Here is a 16,150-nt window from a genome sequence, read left to right as displayed (position 1 = left end):
CTAGCCTCACTGCTACCGAGCGGGAGATCTACTTGTCGGGTTTGAAGGCAGCGTTTGGAAACATTTTGGTTTTTGTGGACATGAAAACAGACAAGATCTGGACAAAACTTACTCTATATGGAAGCTGTTTAAAGCCAATATAAATTAAATAATAAGACTACAAACACGTGACAGCTGCTCCGTTCCAGCCCAGTTAGAGGAGCTGGTTTTTACTGTCAGATTTTCCTAAAGATTCCAGAGAAACTGTATAAATGTGTCGGATTTATTAGTTTTTCAACATAAATAAAAGACAGTGGAGATAAATTTGTTTGGGTACTTGTAATGGATACAGAATGGAGTATAAAGTAGTATAAACGTATCCACAGAGTGAGAAAATAAGCCTCAACGAGGAAAAAGATGCATGAAAATTGTTTAATAATTTAATTGTAGCGGCTGAATCCAAATCAAATCGAAGATGGCTCACCCTTACTTGTTGTCCAATCAGGAGGAGGCAACAAGTGATGAGAAAAGAAGAAAAATTATGATCCTCTATGACTGGAATAAGGAAAAGGCGTCTGTGATGCAGCTGAGGTGGTTTAGTGAGGATAGCAGGGGAAATAGTAGGAATATGTGGAAATGAGGGAAAGGTGTAAATATATCAATAGTTTTCTGAATGATAACCTAAAAATCCTTGTTGTTGAATGTGAAACAAAAAGAAACCCTGTTTCTAATCAATCAATCAAAACAAAAAGAAACCCTGTTTCTAATCAATCAATCAAAGTTTATTTATATATCACTTTTCATACAAGAGTAGCACAAAGTGCTTCACAGAATAAAAAGCAAGAATAAAACATGGTTAAGAACCTGCCTTCACATACAAAAATATAGAATATACCCAAAGTCTTACACGTATACTCACTTTTCACACACACTCACATAGATAAAACACATAAAAGGTAGAGTATGTAAGATTTTCAATATTTTCAAAATAAATTAAAATAATAACTACAATCATAATTAATTTTTTTTAACATGTGGGTTCCAGTCTGTCCATATTTGATGGGTTATTAAATTACAATTTTAATTAATGACAAAGACGCTTCTTGAATGTTTTCTGACCAGTAAAAAAAAAAAGTACTTTTTTTCCACCAGTAGGGGGAGTATAAGCCCATTTATTGCAGAGCGGCTCTGAGCTACAGCTCACAAGCGATTCCTGCCCTCATTGGAGCTGGCAAGGAGGAGGGGTGAGGGGGGAGTTTTGCTCATTACTGCCAACCTGTGGTCGTTTGTGGAGGTAGCAGTTCTGTGGTTTTGCTCACGACCTGGTGTTTGCCACCTGGTGGTGCAAAGAATCGCCTTGAAATCTTACATACTCTGCCTTTAAAACACTCATCGAACCAATCTTAAGGATCCATATTGGCACACACACACAGACAAAAAAAAAAAAAAAAGTTTAATTGACAATCAAAAGAAAAAGTCTAAAAATAGAACTAATTAAAAGCTTGATTAAAAAGATGGGTCTTGAGCCGACTTTTAAATTCCCCTACAGTATCTATCATCTTCAGGTCCTCCGGCAGACTGTTCCACAAATGTGGAGCATAAAAACAAAAAGAAGACTCACCGGGAATCTGTTAAATTTTTGGAACTTGTAAAAGTTGCCTATTAGAGGACCTGAGGGTCCTGGATGGCTCGTAGTACCTGAGGATATCCAATAAGTAAGAAGGCCCAAGGCCGTTAAGAGTCTTAAAAACCAGTAGTAAAAGCTTAAAATCAATCCTAAAATGAACTGGAAGCCAATGCAGAGACTTTAGGATGGGGTAATGTGGGCTCTCCCTCTGGTCCCAGTAAGCAGACGTGCAGCAGAGTTCTGCAGCAGCTGCAGAGGTGCTGAAGTTTCTCCTGCTGGGAGACCAGAAAGAAGAGCAATCCAATAACCCATCCTACAGGTGGTAAAGGCGTGGATAAGAGTCTCTGCATCAGCCTGAGTGAGAAACTGTCGAACTCTGGCGATATTTTTGAGATGATAAAAAGAAGTCTTTGTGACATTCTTAATGTGGATGTTAAACCTGAGACGGGCTCTCTGCTTTACTGTTTACGCTTCTCTCTGTTCCCGCAGAGCGCTCAGGTCACGTCAATCACTTTGACATCGTGGAGCGGGTCGAGATGGGCCAAATGGCCTCCATGTTCTTCAACAAAGGTAATGCTCTTCTGCTCTCACCTCATCATCAACCATGTTTAACATTTATGGAGGAGTTAGAAGGTTGTGTGGAATTAATTCATCAAAGATTTTTCTGCTCACTTCTCATTTACAAAGGAAGGCTGCTGGCGCTTTAATTGCATGTAATTATATATGGATAAATTGCCTTTGGTTATAATTACCTATCTGAGACCCTGTCAGCGCTGCTCATTCCTCTGCTGAGCATGTGTGAGGGTGGGAATATCACCTTGAACTAACAAGAGAAAGTCTGCTTTTCCCAGTGTTCTCTCACACAAGTGGATCGTCTCCTCTGCTTGCAGTAAACCGAGCGGCTGCATGTGAACCAACGGGCTGCGGCGCGCCTGTTTTTTCTGGAATAAAGACAAAAATAATAATAAAAAAAAAAACATGATCAACACTGTTGTGGGCTTCAGAGTTTTACCAGTAGGTGGAGCACTTGGCACACACAGTCACACACATCAACCCTCTCGTGTTCACACCCACACGTGTGAAAGCGCTCATGCATGCCGTCATGCAGCTCGGCGCTGTTAAAGCTGCAGCATGCTCCCATCCATTCAGGCTGTTGTCACTCACCTGATTGCCTGCTCCTGACCTTTCCCACCGGCAACACGGAGCCTGTGCAGGTGGGACACGTGGGGGTATCGATTGGTAATAAGGAAATGAGTTTTCTCTCTTCCTTTTCTCCCTGCCCGTGTGGCAGGAAAGCTGCCCAGAGACTCATCAGAAATGAATTAGAAAGGCACGAGTTCCAGCACATGCTGAACCTGCAGCTCTTCGGTGGACCGGACCTGCGGTCCAGCACCTCTGTATCTGGACTTTCTTTTGGACACGATGTGAGAGATGGAGCAGTTAGATCTGAAAGAAGCTGTGGAGAGATTAAAAGGTGGATAAAAGTTAAACCACCAGGAGCTACAAGAACCGTGCACAGATTAGAGAGATGTGTCTGCACAGCAGCTGGTACATGGACAGCCGGGTGATTTTCACCGTTAACGGTGCGTCATCCTGCCTTACAGACCAGCTGTGTAATGTAAACACACCGCGAGAAACATGTCATGTAGAGGGAACAATACAGCTGGACTGAACGGGATTTAATCAAACGCTCGAGCTGCGTTTAAAGATCTGAAAGGGTGTTTGGTGGTCGAATAATCTGTCTGCTATGAGTCTGCCTTTGATACAAATCATGAAGGCCCTGCTAGCTTCCATGTTTGATGCAAATCATGAAGGTCCTGCTAGTTTCCATGGAGATGAAGGTCCAGTTAGTTTCCATGGAGATGAAGGGGGTTTATAGTGAAGTATTCCCTCTTCCTATTGTCTTCCTGGACCCTCATGGTGTTTCTAAGGTGAATCTGGGGTCTAAATCTGGATTCTACTGACTGACCACTGACAGAGTTGTCCATCATCATCATCATCATCATCATCATCATCATCATCATCATCATCATCAGCTGATGACTTCCTGAGATATTTACCTGGTAACATCTCTATTAAACACCTGGAAACCTGTTCAGCTTCACTTTTTACCTTCTACTGTAGAACATCATCATCCTCATCACATATTACTTTACATAGGATTACTTTACTCATTCCTAAGATTACTGGTTCCTGGGATGACTTTACTCATTCCTAGGATTACTTTACTCATTCCTAGGATTACTTTACTCATTTCTAGGATTACTTTACTGGTTCCTAGGATTACTTTACTGGTTCCTAGGATTACTTTACTCATATCTAGGATTACTTTACTCATATCTAGGATTACTTTACTGGTTCCTAGGATTACTTTACTCATTCCTAGGATTACTTTACTGGTTCCTGGGATTACTTTACTGGTTCCTAGGATTACTTTACTGGTTCCTAGAATTAATTTACTCATTCCTAGGATTACTTTACTCATTCCTAGGATTACTTTACTGGTTCCTAGGATTACTTTACTAATTCCTAGGATTACTTTACTCATATCTAGGATTACTTAACAAATTCCTAGGATTACTTTACTGGTTCCTAGGATTACTTTACTCATTCCTAGGATTACTATGTTCAAGGTGAATTTTCTGACAAAGCAACAAATCTTCCAAAAAAAAACAAAAACAGAAGATCTGTTCTCCACACTTCTTGTCTTTATACATTTGACACTTTAGTTATTTCGTACTAACAGGAATTTTTTTTCTAATACAAGACAATAACAACTGTCAGGATGTTTAATAGATGATTAAGAGTTTGTTAATTGATCATTTGCAATTTTTAAAAAGTAAATTTCTAAAATAAAGGTGCAGGTAACTTTCACTGGATAAGCTCAACGTCCATGTTTAATTCATCGGCTGCCGAAGAAGCGATTCAGTTAAATAAATAACAATCTGCAGCTGCTTGATGCTGCTGGTCCAGGTTCAGGTCCTGCCAGGTCTGTCTGTCTTTTTAGTTGTTATATTTAATAATTGTTTTAAAATTTTATTTTATTTCTAATTAGATTCATAGCCAGTGCATTAATAAATAAAAAATAAATAAATAAAGTTATAACAGAATAAGTAAAGTTGGGAAAAAAACTCCAAAGAGGAAAACCCAGAAATCTTCCTTCCTTTGCTTTGGGTGTGAATATTTAATTTTCATCTCCACAGATTGATTAATAAATTATTCATGTTCGATGGTGCCAGGAAGATGAAATTAAATTGATTATTAATTTATTAAACAACTGAAAAATCATCAGGTTTATTGCTAATAACAGAACTTGCGCATAGATTAAGTGTTAGTGTTTACTCTGTGTTTTCTGGCTCCGCCTCCTGGTTAGTATGCATCCAGATAATGAAACGGCGTAAAAGATTGAGCTGTTTATGCACGTCTGTGTTATACAGGATTAATCAGAACATAGACGTTGTTGAGTCAGACTGATCGCAGTGTTTAAGTCCTTGTTCTGTTCATGAGCTTTTTTTTTTTTTACACACATGAAAGAAAGGTCATTAAGAATGAATGAAAACAGATTAAGGCGCTAAAGTTACACAACATTTACAGCACCTCCCCATTATTCAGAGATAATAAACCTCCGGCGTTATTGAGCACGGTCTCTTTGTCCTGCAGCTTTGCAGACAATTAAAAGGCATCTCTGCCGTTGAAGAGGCGCTTTTAGAGGACATTTGACTTCCTCTTAGGCTGAAATTGACGTGGCAGCGGTGGGAAGGGGAAGCTTGGAAGAAGGCCATGGATCTCGTATCAGCCTGACCTGCAGCCACTGACAGGAATGTTGATGGGGGGCTGGTTTATCCGCACCACTGTGGAACGTGTTACTATAACCTTCACATTGATGATTTGAAAGTTGATTAAAAGACGACTTTGACTGAAGTCACAAAGGGAAACTAACGGAGTGCTGTCCTTGCATCAGCATCTTGTCTCTGCTTTTCTTACCTCTGTTATTCGGTGCGCTGGGTAACAAACAGCGCGGTTGTTTCTACAGCATGAGCCTTCCTTCTCCAGAAGTGTGCAGGACCACGGTCATGAATACTAATTTACTCTGTTGTAATGAGAGCCAAACATGGACGCATCCTTTATTAATACTCGGCTGAGTTAAGCTTAAATGCCACACTTGAGCGCTGAGCAGCTCCTTTAACCAGCCGTGTAGCATGTCCGCTGGACAGATCCACACTCCCAGTTAATCTCAGGAGAGCATTTTGTTTCATGAAGGGTTCGTGTGTTCAATTCAATTCAGTTCAACTTTATTTATATAGCGTCAAATCACGGCAATGCCATCTCAAGACGCTTTACAGACAGAGGGGAAAACATAATGAAGGCCAATTCATAATAGCCTATATAAGGAAACCAACAGATTGAGTTGAGTCCAACTCAATCTCCCATCCTGAGCAAGCACACTGGCAACAGTGGGAAGGAAAAAACTCCCTTTTAACAGGAAGGAAACCTCCGGCAGAACCCGGCTCAGGACAGGCAGCCATGTGCCTCTGCTGTGTGGGGGGGAAGAGGACAGAAAGACAACAGACAACAGGAACTGCTACTCCCGGCCAGGGAGACCTGCTGAGACAGGAGACATACATGTTAATGATGCAACACTGTTATGGGGGGGGGGGGGGGTAAAAGAAAGAGATAAAGAGAAAAAGAAAGAAGCTCAGTGTATCAGGAAATGTCCCTCAGCAGTCTAAACCTATAGCAGCATAACTAAGGGATGCTAACCATCCCTAGCTATAGGACTTATCAAAAAGATAAGTCTTCAGCCTAGTCTTAAAGGTGGGGAGGGTGTCTGCTTCCCTAACACTAACTGGGAGCTTATTCCATAAGAGAGGGGCCTGATAACCAAAGGCTCTGCCTCCTGCTCGGCTCTTTGAGACTCTAGGAACCACAAGTAAGCCTGCAGTCTGCGAACGAAGTACTCTGCTTGGTATATAAGGAACAATGAGGTCTTTGATATATAGTGGTGCCTGGTTGTGGAGGTCTTTATATGTAAGGAGAAGGATTTTAAATTCTATTCTAGATTCAACAGGCAGCCAATGAAGAGAGGCTAAAACTGGAGAAATATGATCTCTCATGCTGGTTCTGGTCAGGACTCTGGCTGCAGAATTCTGGATCAGCTGAAGGCTTTTCAGGGCATATTTAGGACAGCCCAGTAATAGAGAGTTACAGTAATCTAGTCTTGAAGTAACAAAAGCGTGAACCAGTTTTTCTGCATCACTCCGAGACAGAATGTCCCTAATTTTGGCTATATTACGTAAATGAAAGAAGGCTGTTTTAGTAACCTGCTTAATATGTGGGCCAAAGGACAGGTCAGGGTCAAATATTACTCCAAGGTTTCTCACTGTAGCACTGGAAGCTAAAGTAATGCCATCCAGGTTCATTACAAAACCGGAAAATTTAGCTCTGAGTTTTTCAGATCCAACGAGAATTACTTCAGTCTTATCTGAGTTTAAGAGGAGAAAATTTCTAGACATCCAAGTCTTTATGTCTATGAGACAATTTTGTAGCCTATTGGGCTGATTTGTTTCATCTGGTTTAAAGGATAAGTATAGTTGAGTATCATCTGCATAACAATGAAAGTTTATTCCATGCTGTCTAATAATTTTGCCTAAAGGGAGCATATATAGCGTGAAGAGTATTGGTCCAAGTACAGAACCTTGAGGAACTCCATGACTTACTGTAGTTTGTGAGGAGGACTTGTCATTTACATGAACGAACTGAAGTCTATTAGATAAATATGATTTAAACCAGCTTAACGCTGTACCTGTAATTCCAATCACCTGTTCTAGTCTTTGTAACAGAATGTTATGATCGACTGTATCAAATGCAGCACTAAGATCAAGCAAGATAAGTACGGACACAAGTCCTTTGTCTGAAGGTCCTTAGTAACTTTCACCAATGCTGTCTCAGTACTATGATGAGCTCTAAATCCTGACTGAAACTCCTCGCATAAATTATTTCTGCTCAGGTGGGCATGTAGCTGAGCGGAAACTATTTTCTCCAGAATTTTGGACATAAACGGGAGGTTAGATATAGGTCTATAATTTGCTATCACCTCTGGATCCAGAGATTGCTTTTTAAGTAAAGGCTTGATTACAGCAGTTTTAAATGATTGTGGTACATATCCTGTCACTAAAGACATATTGATAAGATTTAGTAGTGATGTATTAATTAAAGGGAAAATGTCCTTAAAGAGGCTCGTTGGGAGAGGGTCTAAGATACAGGTGGATGGTTTAGATGAAGCTATTATTTTAGTTAATTCAGAGGGTTGGACAGGACAGAAACTATTTAGACAAGTGAGATCCTGGTTCTAAGGATGCTTCGGAGACCACAACAGGCTCAACATTATAGGTAGAAGGAAGAATATTGTGAATTTGATCTCTAATAGTGTCAATTTTATTCCTGAAAAAATACATGAAATCATCACAGCTAAGTGAGAAAGGAATACATGGCTCCACAGCGCTCCGGCTCCTAGTAAGCCTAGCTACAGTGCTGAAAAGAAACCGAGGGTTGTTTTTGTTTTCCTCTATCAATGATGAATAATAAGCTGTTCTTGCTGTACGTAAGGCTTTTTTGTATACGATTAAACTTTCTTTCCAGGTTAAGTGAGACTCCTCTAGTCCTGATGAACGCCATCTGTTTTCCAAACGCCTTGATGCCTGTTTTAGAGCTCGAAGCTGGGAATTAAACCAGGGAGCCTTCATAATCTTACCTAATTTCTTCTTCTTTAGGGGAGCAACATTATCCAAGGTTGTACGCATTGAAGCTGTTATAGTATCAGCATGTTGATCAATCTGAGCAGGAGTAAGGCTTAAAGGGGGACTCTCAGTCATGCTAACACATGGTAGATGTGAAAAAATTGATTCAATTGATTGTTTAAATTTTGTAATATTATTGTCTGATAAACATCTAATATAGTAGAATTTAATTTTGGTCAGTGAGTAATCAAATAAAGTGAATTCAAAGGTTAACAAGAAGTGATCGGACAAGACAGGGTTTTGAGGAAATACTTTGAGCTTATCAGTCTCAATACCATATGTTAGAACAAGATCAAGAGTGTGACCATGAGAGTGAGTGGCTCCATTGACATTTTGTGAAAACCCAATTGAGTTTAGAATAGAGCTAAAGGAAATGTTTAAACTATCATTTTCAACGTCAACATGAATATTAAAATCACCTAGTACAATGACCTTATCAGTAGTCAGCACTAACTCAGACAAGAGATCAGAGAATTCGGTCAGAAACTCGGAGTAAGGTCCAGGTGGGCGATACACTAATGCTAAAAGGAGCGGTTTCTCTGAATTCCATTTTGGATGAGATAAATTTAATGTCAGGAATTCAAAGGATTTATAGTTAGTTTTGTGCTTAGGATTAATTAAAAATTCTGACTTAAAAATAGCTGCAACACCTCCTCCTCTGCCTGTAGTTCTAGGAATGTGAAAGTTTAAATAGTTAGCTGGCGTAGCTTCATTAATACTAACATAATCCTCTTGCTGTAACCAGGTTTCCGTAAGACAGAATAAATCAATGTGGTGATCACCTATCAAGTCATTGACTAATAAAGACTTATTTGGGAGGGATCTAATATTCAGTAGGCCACACTTTATTGTCTTATTTTCAGATTTCATTAGATCCATTGTTTTTATTTTTATGAGGTTTTCACGATTAACCCCAGAAGTGTTTTTGTGTTGTTTAATTCTTACTGCTGGGAAGTTGTATAAGGTCGGAATGGGGTTTTGGGTGGGCGGCGGCAGGTGGGAAGCTGCAGAAAAGTGTGTAGGACTACAATTCTGCCTCCTGGTCCCAACCCTGAATTGTCAATTTAGCTGACTAATAAAAGAGTCCATATTGCTAGATAAGAGAGCGGCTCCATCCAACGTGGGATGGATGCCATCTCTCCTAATAAGACCAGGCTTTCCCCAAAAAGCGCTCCAATTATCTATAAAACCCACGTTGTTATCGGGACACCACCTAGACAACCAGCGGTTGAAGGATGACATGCGGCTAAACATGTCATCACTGATTAAATTTGGCAAGGGACCAGAGAAAACTTCGGAGTCCGACAAGCTCTTGGCAAAGTTACACACCGAAGCACCATTAATTTTAGTGACCTCCGATTGGCGTAACCGGGTGTCGTTACCGCCGACGTGAATTACAATCTTACGGTATTTACGTTTAGCCTTAGCCAGCAGTTTCAAATACGATTCGACGTCGCCCGCTCTGGCCCCAGGAATGCATTTGACTATGGTCCCCGGTGTCTCTAGAGCCACGTTTCTGACTATGGAACTACCTATAATCAGGGTTTCTGCCTCAGCGGGTGTGTCGCCGAGCGGGGAAAATCTGTTAGAAACGTGAACAGGTCGGTGGTGGCCAGTGGGTTTTGGTTTGGGGCTACGCTTCCGCCTGACCGTCGTCCAGCCCGCCTCGGCTCCCGGCTGCGCGGGAACTGCTGAGGGACGGCTCGGGATGGCTGCCCTGGCTGGTAGCTCCGCACTGGCTAATGGGGGCTTGCTGACTAACTGCTTCCCTAACTGAGTGCGGAGCTGGGCTTCTAACTCACAGAGCCTCGCCTCCAAGGCTGCCAAGCTGCTACACTTAATACACCTACCGTTATCACTAAAGGAGGCGGAGGAGTAGCTAAACATCAGACACACCGAGCAAGAAAAGGCAGGGGACCGGGGTGTGGGAAGAGAGCTAGCAGCCATGCTAAAACCGAGTGCTTGAGCTGTTTAAGTCAGTAAACAGAAAGCCAAAGATCCCAAAAATAAATGCAATATATAGAACAGTGGTTTGGGAAGATATTGTGCGCTAAAGTGAGTGGTTGGTTAACAATAGATAGAAGTTAGAAAGAAGTTAAAGGAGCCAACGGCTCGTAGCAATCCGCAGTGACACACGCTAGGGAAACAGGAAATGACACAATACGTTACCGCAACGTCAGCACGTCCAGATCCAGCAACCCCAAAGAGGAACAAAGCTCTGAACGTTGTACTGATGTAGAAAATCTGCATGACATGAAAGACTTTGTTCTTCTTTGAAATGGTCCCTTCAGATAGACGGACATCATCAGAAAAGGTTTTAAAAAGAAATGTAATTAGATGTGTAATTGTTGTCTGAAAAGATTAAATACCCGCTTGAACTAGAGGCTTGAATCAACCGTGTTTGCAGCAGTACCATGCTTGTGTTAACTCGCTTTAATGCAGTGGTTCTCAAACTGGGGGTCGCCAGATAATTTAAAAAAAAAAAAATCCCATATTTACTGAATAAATTTGGGATTTTTCCTGCGGTTGTTTCATGATGTTTGTATCCAAAGCGACTTCTATATGTGAGGGAGGAAGCCGGAGCACCTGGAGGGAACCCACATGGGGATAACATGCAAACTCCCCACAGAAAGGCCACCGTTTGAAGCCCCCGCCGAGGCTCAAACCAGCGACCACCTTTCTGCCCAAAATGGTCAAAGTTAGTTGTCAAAATGAAACCACTGATGGAGGGATAAATCTGTTAAACAGTCACCTTAATTAAACACATAAACACGTAAACAACAACATGTCATTGAAAATGTAAATATGGCATTAATTTTTCTTTCTCTTGTTTTCGGTTTTCTTTTCTGTTCTCTTTCTGTCCCTTTTCTGTCCTTTCCGGTTCGGTCCAGCAGCATAAACTCTGTAATACGAACAATTATCCAAAACAAATAGAAAAATAAAATAAAAATCCAGAAATACAAGGGGATCATTACATCTATAAAAGCTCTCCTTGGCAAAATAAATTTGCTCAGCAGAACACAGCGTCTAGAACATGTCTGCTGCTTAAATGCTGGACAAGACAAAAAACAAAAAAAATATGGCATTAATACCAAATCCACCAAAATCCACTTTCTCCTGCTTGTTTATGAGGATCCTGACCAGAGGTGGATAATCCAGGTGCATTTAGACACATGTGCATTTAGAACAGGTGTTTTCAGTAACAGGCTAATCTACCTCGCAGTGGAGCTGAGATCATTAAATTCAGCTGGTTTAGTGACTGGTTGGAGCAGCTTCCAGACCGGCACCTGGATTATACACCTGACAGTTTTCCAGCGTTGCGTTTCTCGGATGCTGCTGGACGAAACATCTGACACATCGCACATGAAACGCTCAGCGGTCCGAGGCTGGAAGGGGGTCGTGATCACCAGCGTATGTTATCTCACAGTTTGAAACCACTGCTTTATTGTTCAGTCCTTGCAGAATGGACCACCTCCCTTCAGTCTGTTATTGGGAGAATGCAGCTTAATCCAGATATCATCCACCATCAGCGGTGTTCTCCCATTCTAAATCAAGGAACGAGCAGCAGGAAAATCTGACTGACCGCAGTTGATAGTGGGATGGAGGTAACGTTCCTCGCAGGTGCCTGAACAGGAAAACACCTGCCATGTCCACAAAAGTCAGAAAGAAAACAATTCTGTGTGCACTAAATAAATATTCTGTTTCATATTTAATCTTATTTTTACCTGTAAAACTGCGTTTCTGCGGGAGTATCGGACCTTTTCTCTGTCAGGTTGTCCAGGCGGTTTGGTCCGCTTTAGCTAAATCCAGTTTGAACGGAAACTAAACCAAAGGAACGTGACATCTTTCAGAAATCCTGCCTGATCTGAGCGAGACCCCCAGACTAACCTGGTGTGAACGGACCCTAAAATTAGCTTCACGCATAAAGATTTTCTCTGTTCGAAAGGATTGGGATTAATAAAAATTCTGAACTGAAAAGAAAGGAAAGAACTTGGAAAAAACCTTTCAGACACGGTGAACACTGATTTCTGTTTGCTCCAGCTTCCTCGTACAAATCAAATCAAACTTTATTTATAAAGCGCTGTTCCTGCCAAAGTGCTTTACATGGTAGAAACAATATTACAGTGAAACAAGTGTCTGCAATTCAGCAGTTTCTAAACTCTCACCATCATGCTGGCAGTGACACATTCATCCACGCACAAACACAAACATTAAGTCCTTATTCCTCATTTCTGTCTTTTATTCTGAAAATAATACAGTAAACATTTGGCTTGACACGTCTCGGAGGATGTCTGAGGGATCCGATCAGACCTGTTAGCTTACTCTCCTTACTGGCTAGATACCATTCAACGTTATAATTCACAGTTACGACTCGAGAGTTGGGGGCTTGGACTTCGTATTTGAAGATGTTTCGTTGATTGTCGTCCCGTTTTGTAGCCGAATGTTGGGACAAATCGACTCTGAACACACCTCAAACCACAGGATAATCCTAATGGATAATCTTATAAGGTTTGCTGTTTTTGGTCGGTAAGGAGGAAAATTGGGACCAAAAACAGCCCGATAATCTTCATGTGTACCCAGCTTTAGGCACCAGATGGGCGCCGACTTGCTGCCTGTGTGTTTGCAGCGATTCGCAGATCTGCTCTGATGGTTGTGGACATATTTTACATCCCGTGCAAATATTGTTCCAATACACCCCCTTTATCATCAGTCAGTGTTTCAAAGAAGAGCTTACATGTTGACATGTGTCGGTGTAGCAGCATTGGTATTGGATCTGTGACATTTCCGTCCCATCAGCACATGCGAGAGCATGTCTGCTGCTCCTCACAGACAGGCCGTCTTGTCTGCTGTCAGTCAGAGGTCATCTGACGGCGAATGGCAATGCTGCTCACCGCTACGTGAAATGCCGAGCGCCTTCACGAGGACTTTCTTTGCAGCGATTCTGCCTGTGGCTCGGGGTAATTGGGAGATATTAGTTGCAGCGCTGTGCGGGTCTGCACCGCTGTGGTCATGCAGAGCTCTCGCCTTGCTATCGCTTACAGACAGTCAGAGAAAAATGTGTCCCGCTCCTTCCTGCAGCTGAACAACTGGTGTGTGTTTACACAGCAATGAGGGTGAAAAGAGAGGGAGAATATATAAAATAATATGGGGCTCCAGTTTAAACTGCTATAATCTGAGGAATCTTGTGTTTCAGAGGTACAACAGATGTTCTGAAGTTCTGGATGTGATCTTTGTTTGGGATTTTCTGTGTGTTTCTGTTCGTACATGAGACTAAACCACAGATTTACCTGTGTTTGTGTGGAGAATCTGACTCGGCAACAGTAAAGAGTGACATAAGGCGGAGTGTGTTGGACTGGTGGTGTATAGCTCATGTTTTCTGACTGGATGGTCTGTGGAGGCTGCATTTGTATCAGTCAGCGCCTTGTACTCAATACTTATTGCTGAGGTCCTTCGTAAGCCACGCCACCGCCGTTATAAGTCACGTTCAGTTATCGCTGTACCTCAACAAGCATGAGAAGCAGACAGAGAGGGTCCCAGGTAGAGGCAGAAAAAACCTGCAGTTAGAAACCCCCATGTCACAAAGTACTGGCAGCAGGAACAGAGAACCGCCAGAGCCGGTTACGAATATCGCAAGATGTGACTTTGTCACTTCCTTCAGACTTTGTATCACCATGGCAACCATGGCGGAGCATCTTTTCATCTTATTTTTCTCTGATTCTTTAAGATGGCATCTAACTGCTGAAAAAGATCTCCATGTTGTCCCTAAGGAGATTCTCATGGTGATGAGGTGGAACGGGAGATTCTCATCATGATGTGGTGGAACGGGAGATTCTCATCATGATGTGGTGGAACGGGAGATTCTCATGGTGATGAGGTGGAACGGGAGATTCTCATGGTGATGAGGTGGAACGGGAGATTCTCATCATGATGTGGTGGAACGGGAGATTCTCATGGTGATGAGGTGGAACAGGAGATTCTCATCATGATGAGGTGGAACGGGAGATTCTCATCATGATGTGGTGGAACAGGAGATTCTCATCATGATGAGGTGGAACGGGAGATTCTCATGGTGATGAGGTGGAACGGGAGATTCTCATGGTGATGAGGTGGAACGGGAGATTCTCATGGTGATGAGGTGGAACGGGAGATTCTCATCATGATGTGGTGGAACGGGAGATTCTCATGGTGATGAGGTGGAACGGGAGATTCTCATCATGATGAGGTGGAACGGGAGATTCTCATGGTGATGAGGTGGAACGGGAGATTCTCATCATGATGTGGTGGAACGGGAGATTCTCATGGTGATGAGGTGGAACGGGAGATTCTCATCATGATGAGGTGGAACAGGAGATTCTCATCATGATGAGGTGGAACAGGAGATTCTCATGGTGATGAGGTGGAACGGGAGATTCTCATCATGATGAGGTGGAACGGGAGATTCTCATGGTGATGAGGTGGAACGGGAGATTCTCATGGTGATGAGGTGGAACGGGAGATTCTCATGGTGATGAGGTGGAACGGGAGATTCTCATGGTGATGAGGTGGAACGGGAGATTCTCATGGTGATGAGGTGGAACGGGAGATTCTCATGGTGATGAGGTGGAACAGGAGATTCTCATCATGATGAGGTGGAACGGGAGATTCTCATGGTGATGAGGTGGAACGGGAGATTCTCATGGTGATGAGGTGGAACGGGAGATTCTCATGGTGATGAGGTGGAACGGGAGATTCTCATCATGATGAGGTGGAACGGGAGATTCTTATGGTGATGAGGTGGAACGGGAGATTCTCATGGTGATGAGGTGGAACGGGAGATTCTCATCATGATGAGGTGGAACGGGAGATTCTCATGGTGATGAGGTGGAACGGGAGATTCTCATGGTGATGAGGTGGAACGGGAGATTCTCATCATGATGAGGTGGAACGGGAGATTCTCATGGTGATGAGGTGGAACGGGAAATTCTCATCATGATGAGGTGGAACAGGAGATTCTCATCATGATGAGGTGGAACGGGAGATTCTCATGGTGATGAGGTGGAACGGGAGATTCTCATCATGATGTGGTGGAACGGGAGATTCTCATGGTGATGTGGTGGAACAGGAGATTATCATGGTGATGAGGTGGAACGGGAGATTATCATGGTGATGAGGTGGAACGGGAGATTCTCATGGTGATGAGGTGGAACGGGAGATTCTCATCATGATGAGGTGGAATGGGAGATTCTTATGGTGATGAGGTGGAACGGGAGATTCTCATCATGATGAGGTGGAACGGGAGATTCTCATGGTGATGAGGTGGAATGGGAGATTCTCATCATGATGAGGTGGAATGGGAGATTCTCATCATGATGAGGTGGAACGTGAGATTCTCATCATGATGAGGTGGAACGGGAGATTCTCATGGTGATGAGGTGGAACGGGAGATTCTCATCATGATGAGGTGGAACGGGAGATTATCATGGTGATGAGGTGGAACGGGAGATTCTCATGGTGATGAGGTGGAACGGGAGATTCTCATCATGATGAGGTGGAACGGGAGATTCTCATCATGATGAGGTGGAACGGGAGATTCTCATGGTGATGAGGTGGAACGGGAGATTCTCATGGTGATGAGGTGGAACGGGAGATTCTCATGGTGATGAGGTGGAACGGGAGATTCTCATGGTGATGAGGTGGAACGGGAGATTCTCATGGTGATGAGGTGGAACGGGAGATTCTCATGGTGATGAGGTGGAACGGGAGATTC

At 42.6% G+C, this 16,150-nt stretch overlaps 1 protein-coding gene across 1 annotated transcript in view; it reads left to right on the top strand.

The window, feature by feature from the left end:
- Nucleotides 1-16,150, top strand: part of tmem104 (transmembrane protein 104) — a gene marked incomplete at its 3' end in the record, with an annotated part of 98,696 nt that overhangs the window by 11,420 nt on the left and 71,126 nt on the right. The window contains exon 6 of the mRNA XM_079252740.1: nt 2,096-2,176. Within this exon, the coding sequence (XP_079108866.1) occupies nt 2,096-2,176 (81 nt within the window). The remainder of the gene's footprint in view (nt 1-2,095; nt 2,177-16,150) is intronic.

Source organism: Telmatherina bonti (assembly GCF_933228915.1).
Source record: "Telmatherina bonti genome assembly, chromosome: 14".
Classification (NCBI taxonomy): Eukaryota; Metazoa; Chordata; class Actinopteri; order Atheriniformes; family Telmatherinidae; genus Telmatherina; species Telmatherina bonti.
Note: the sequence above shows the minus strand (reverse complement) of the source record. Positions and strands in the feature narration are given on the sequence as shown.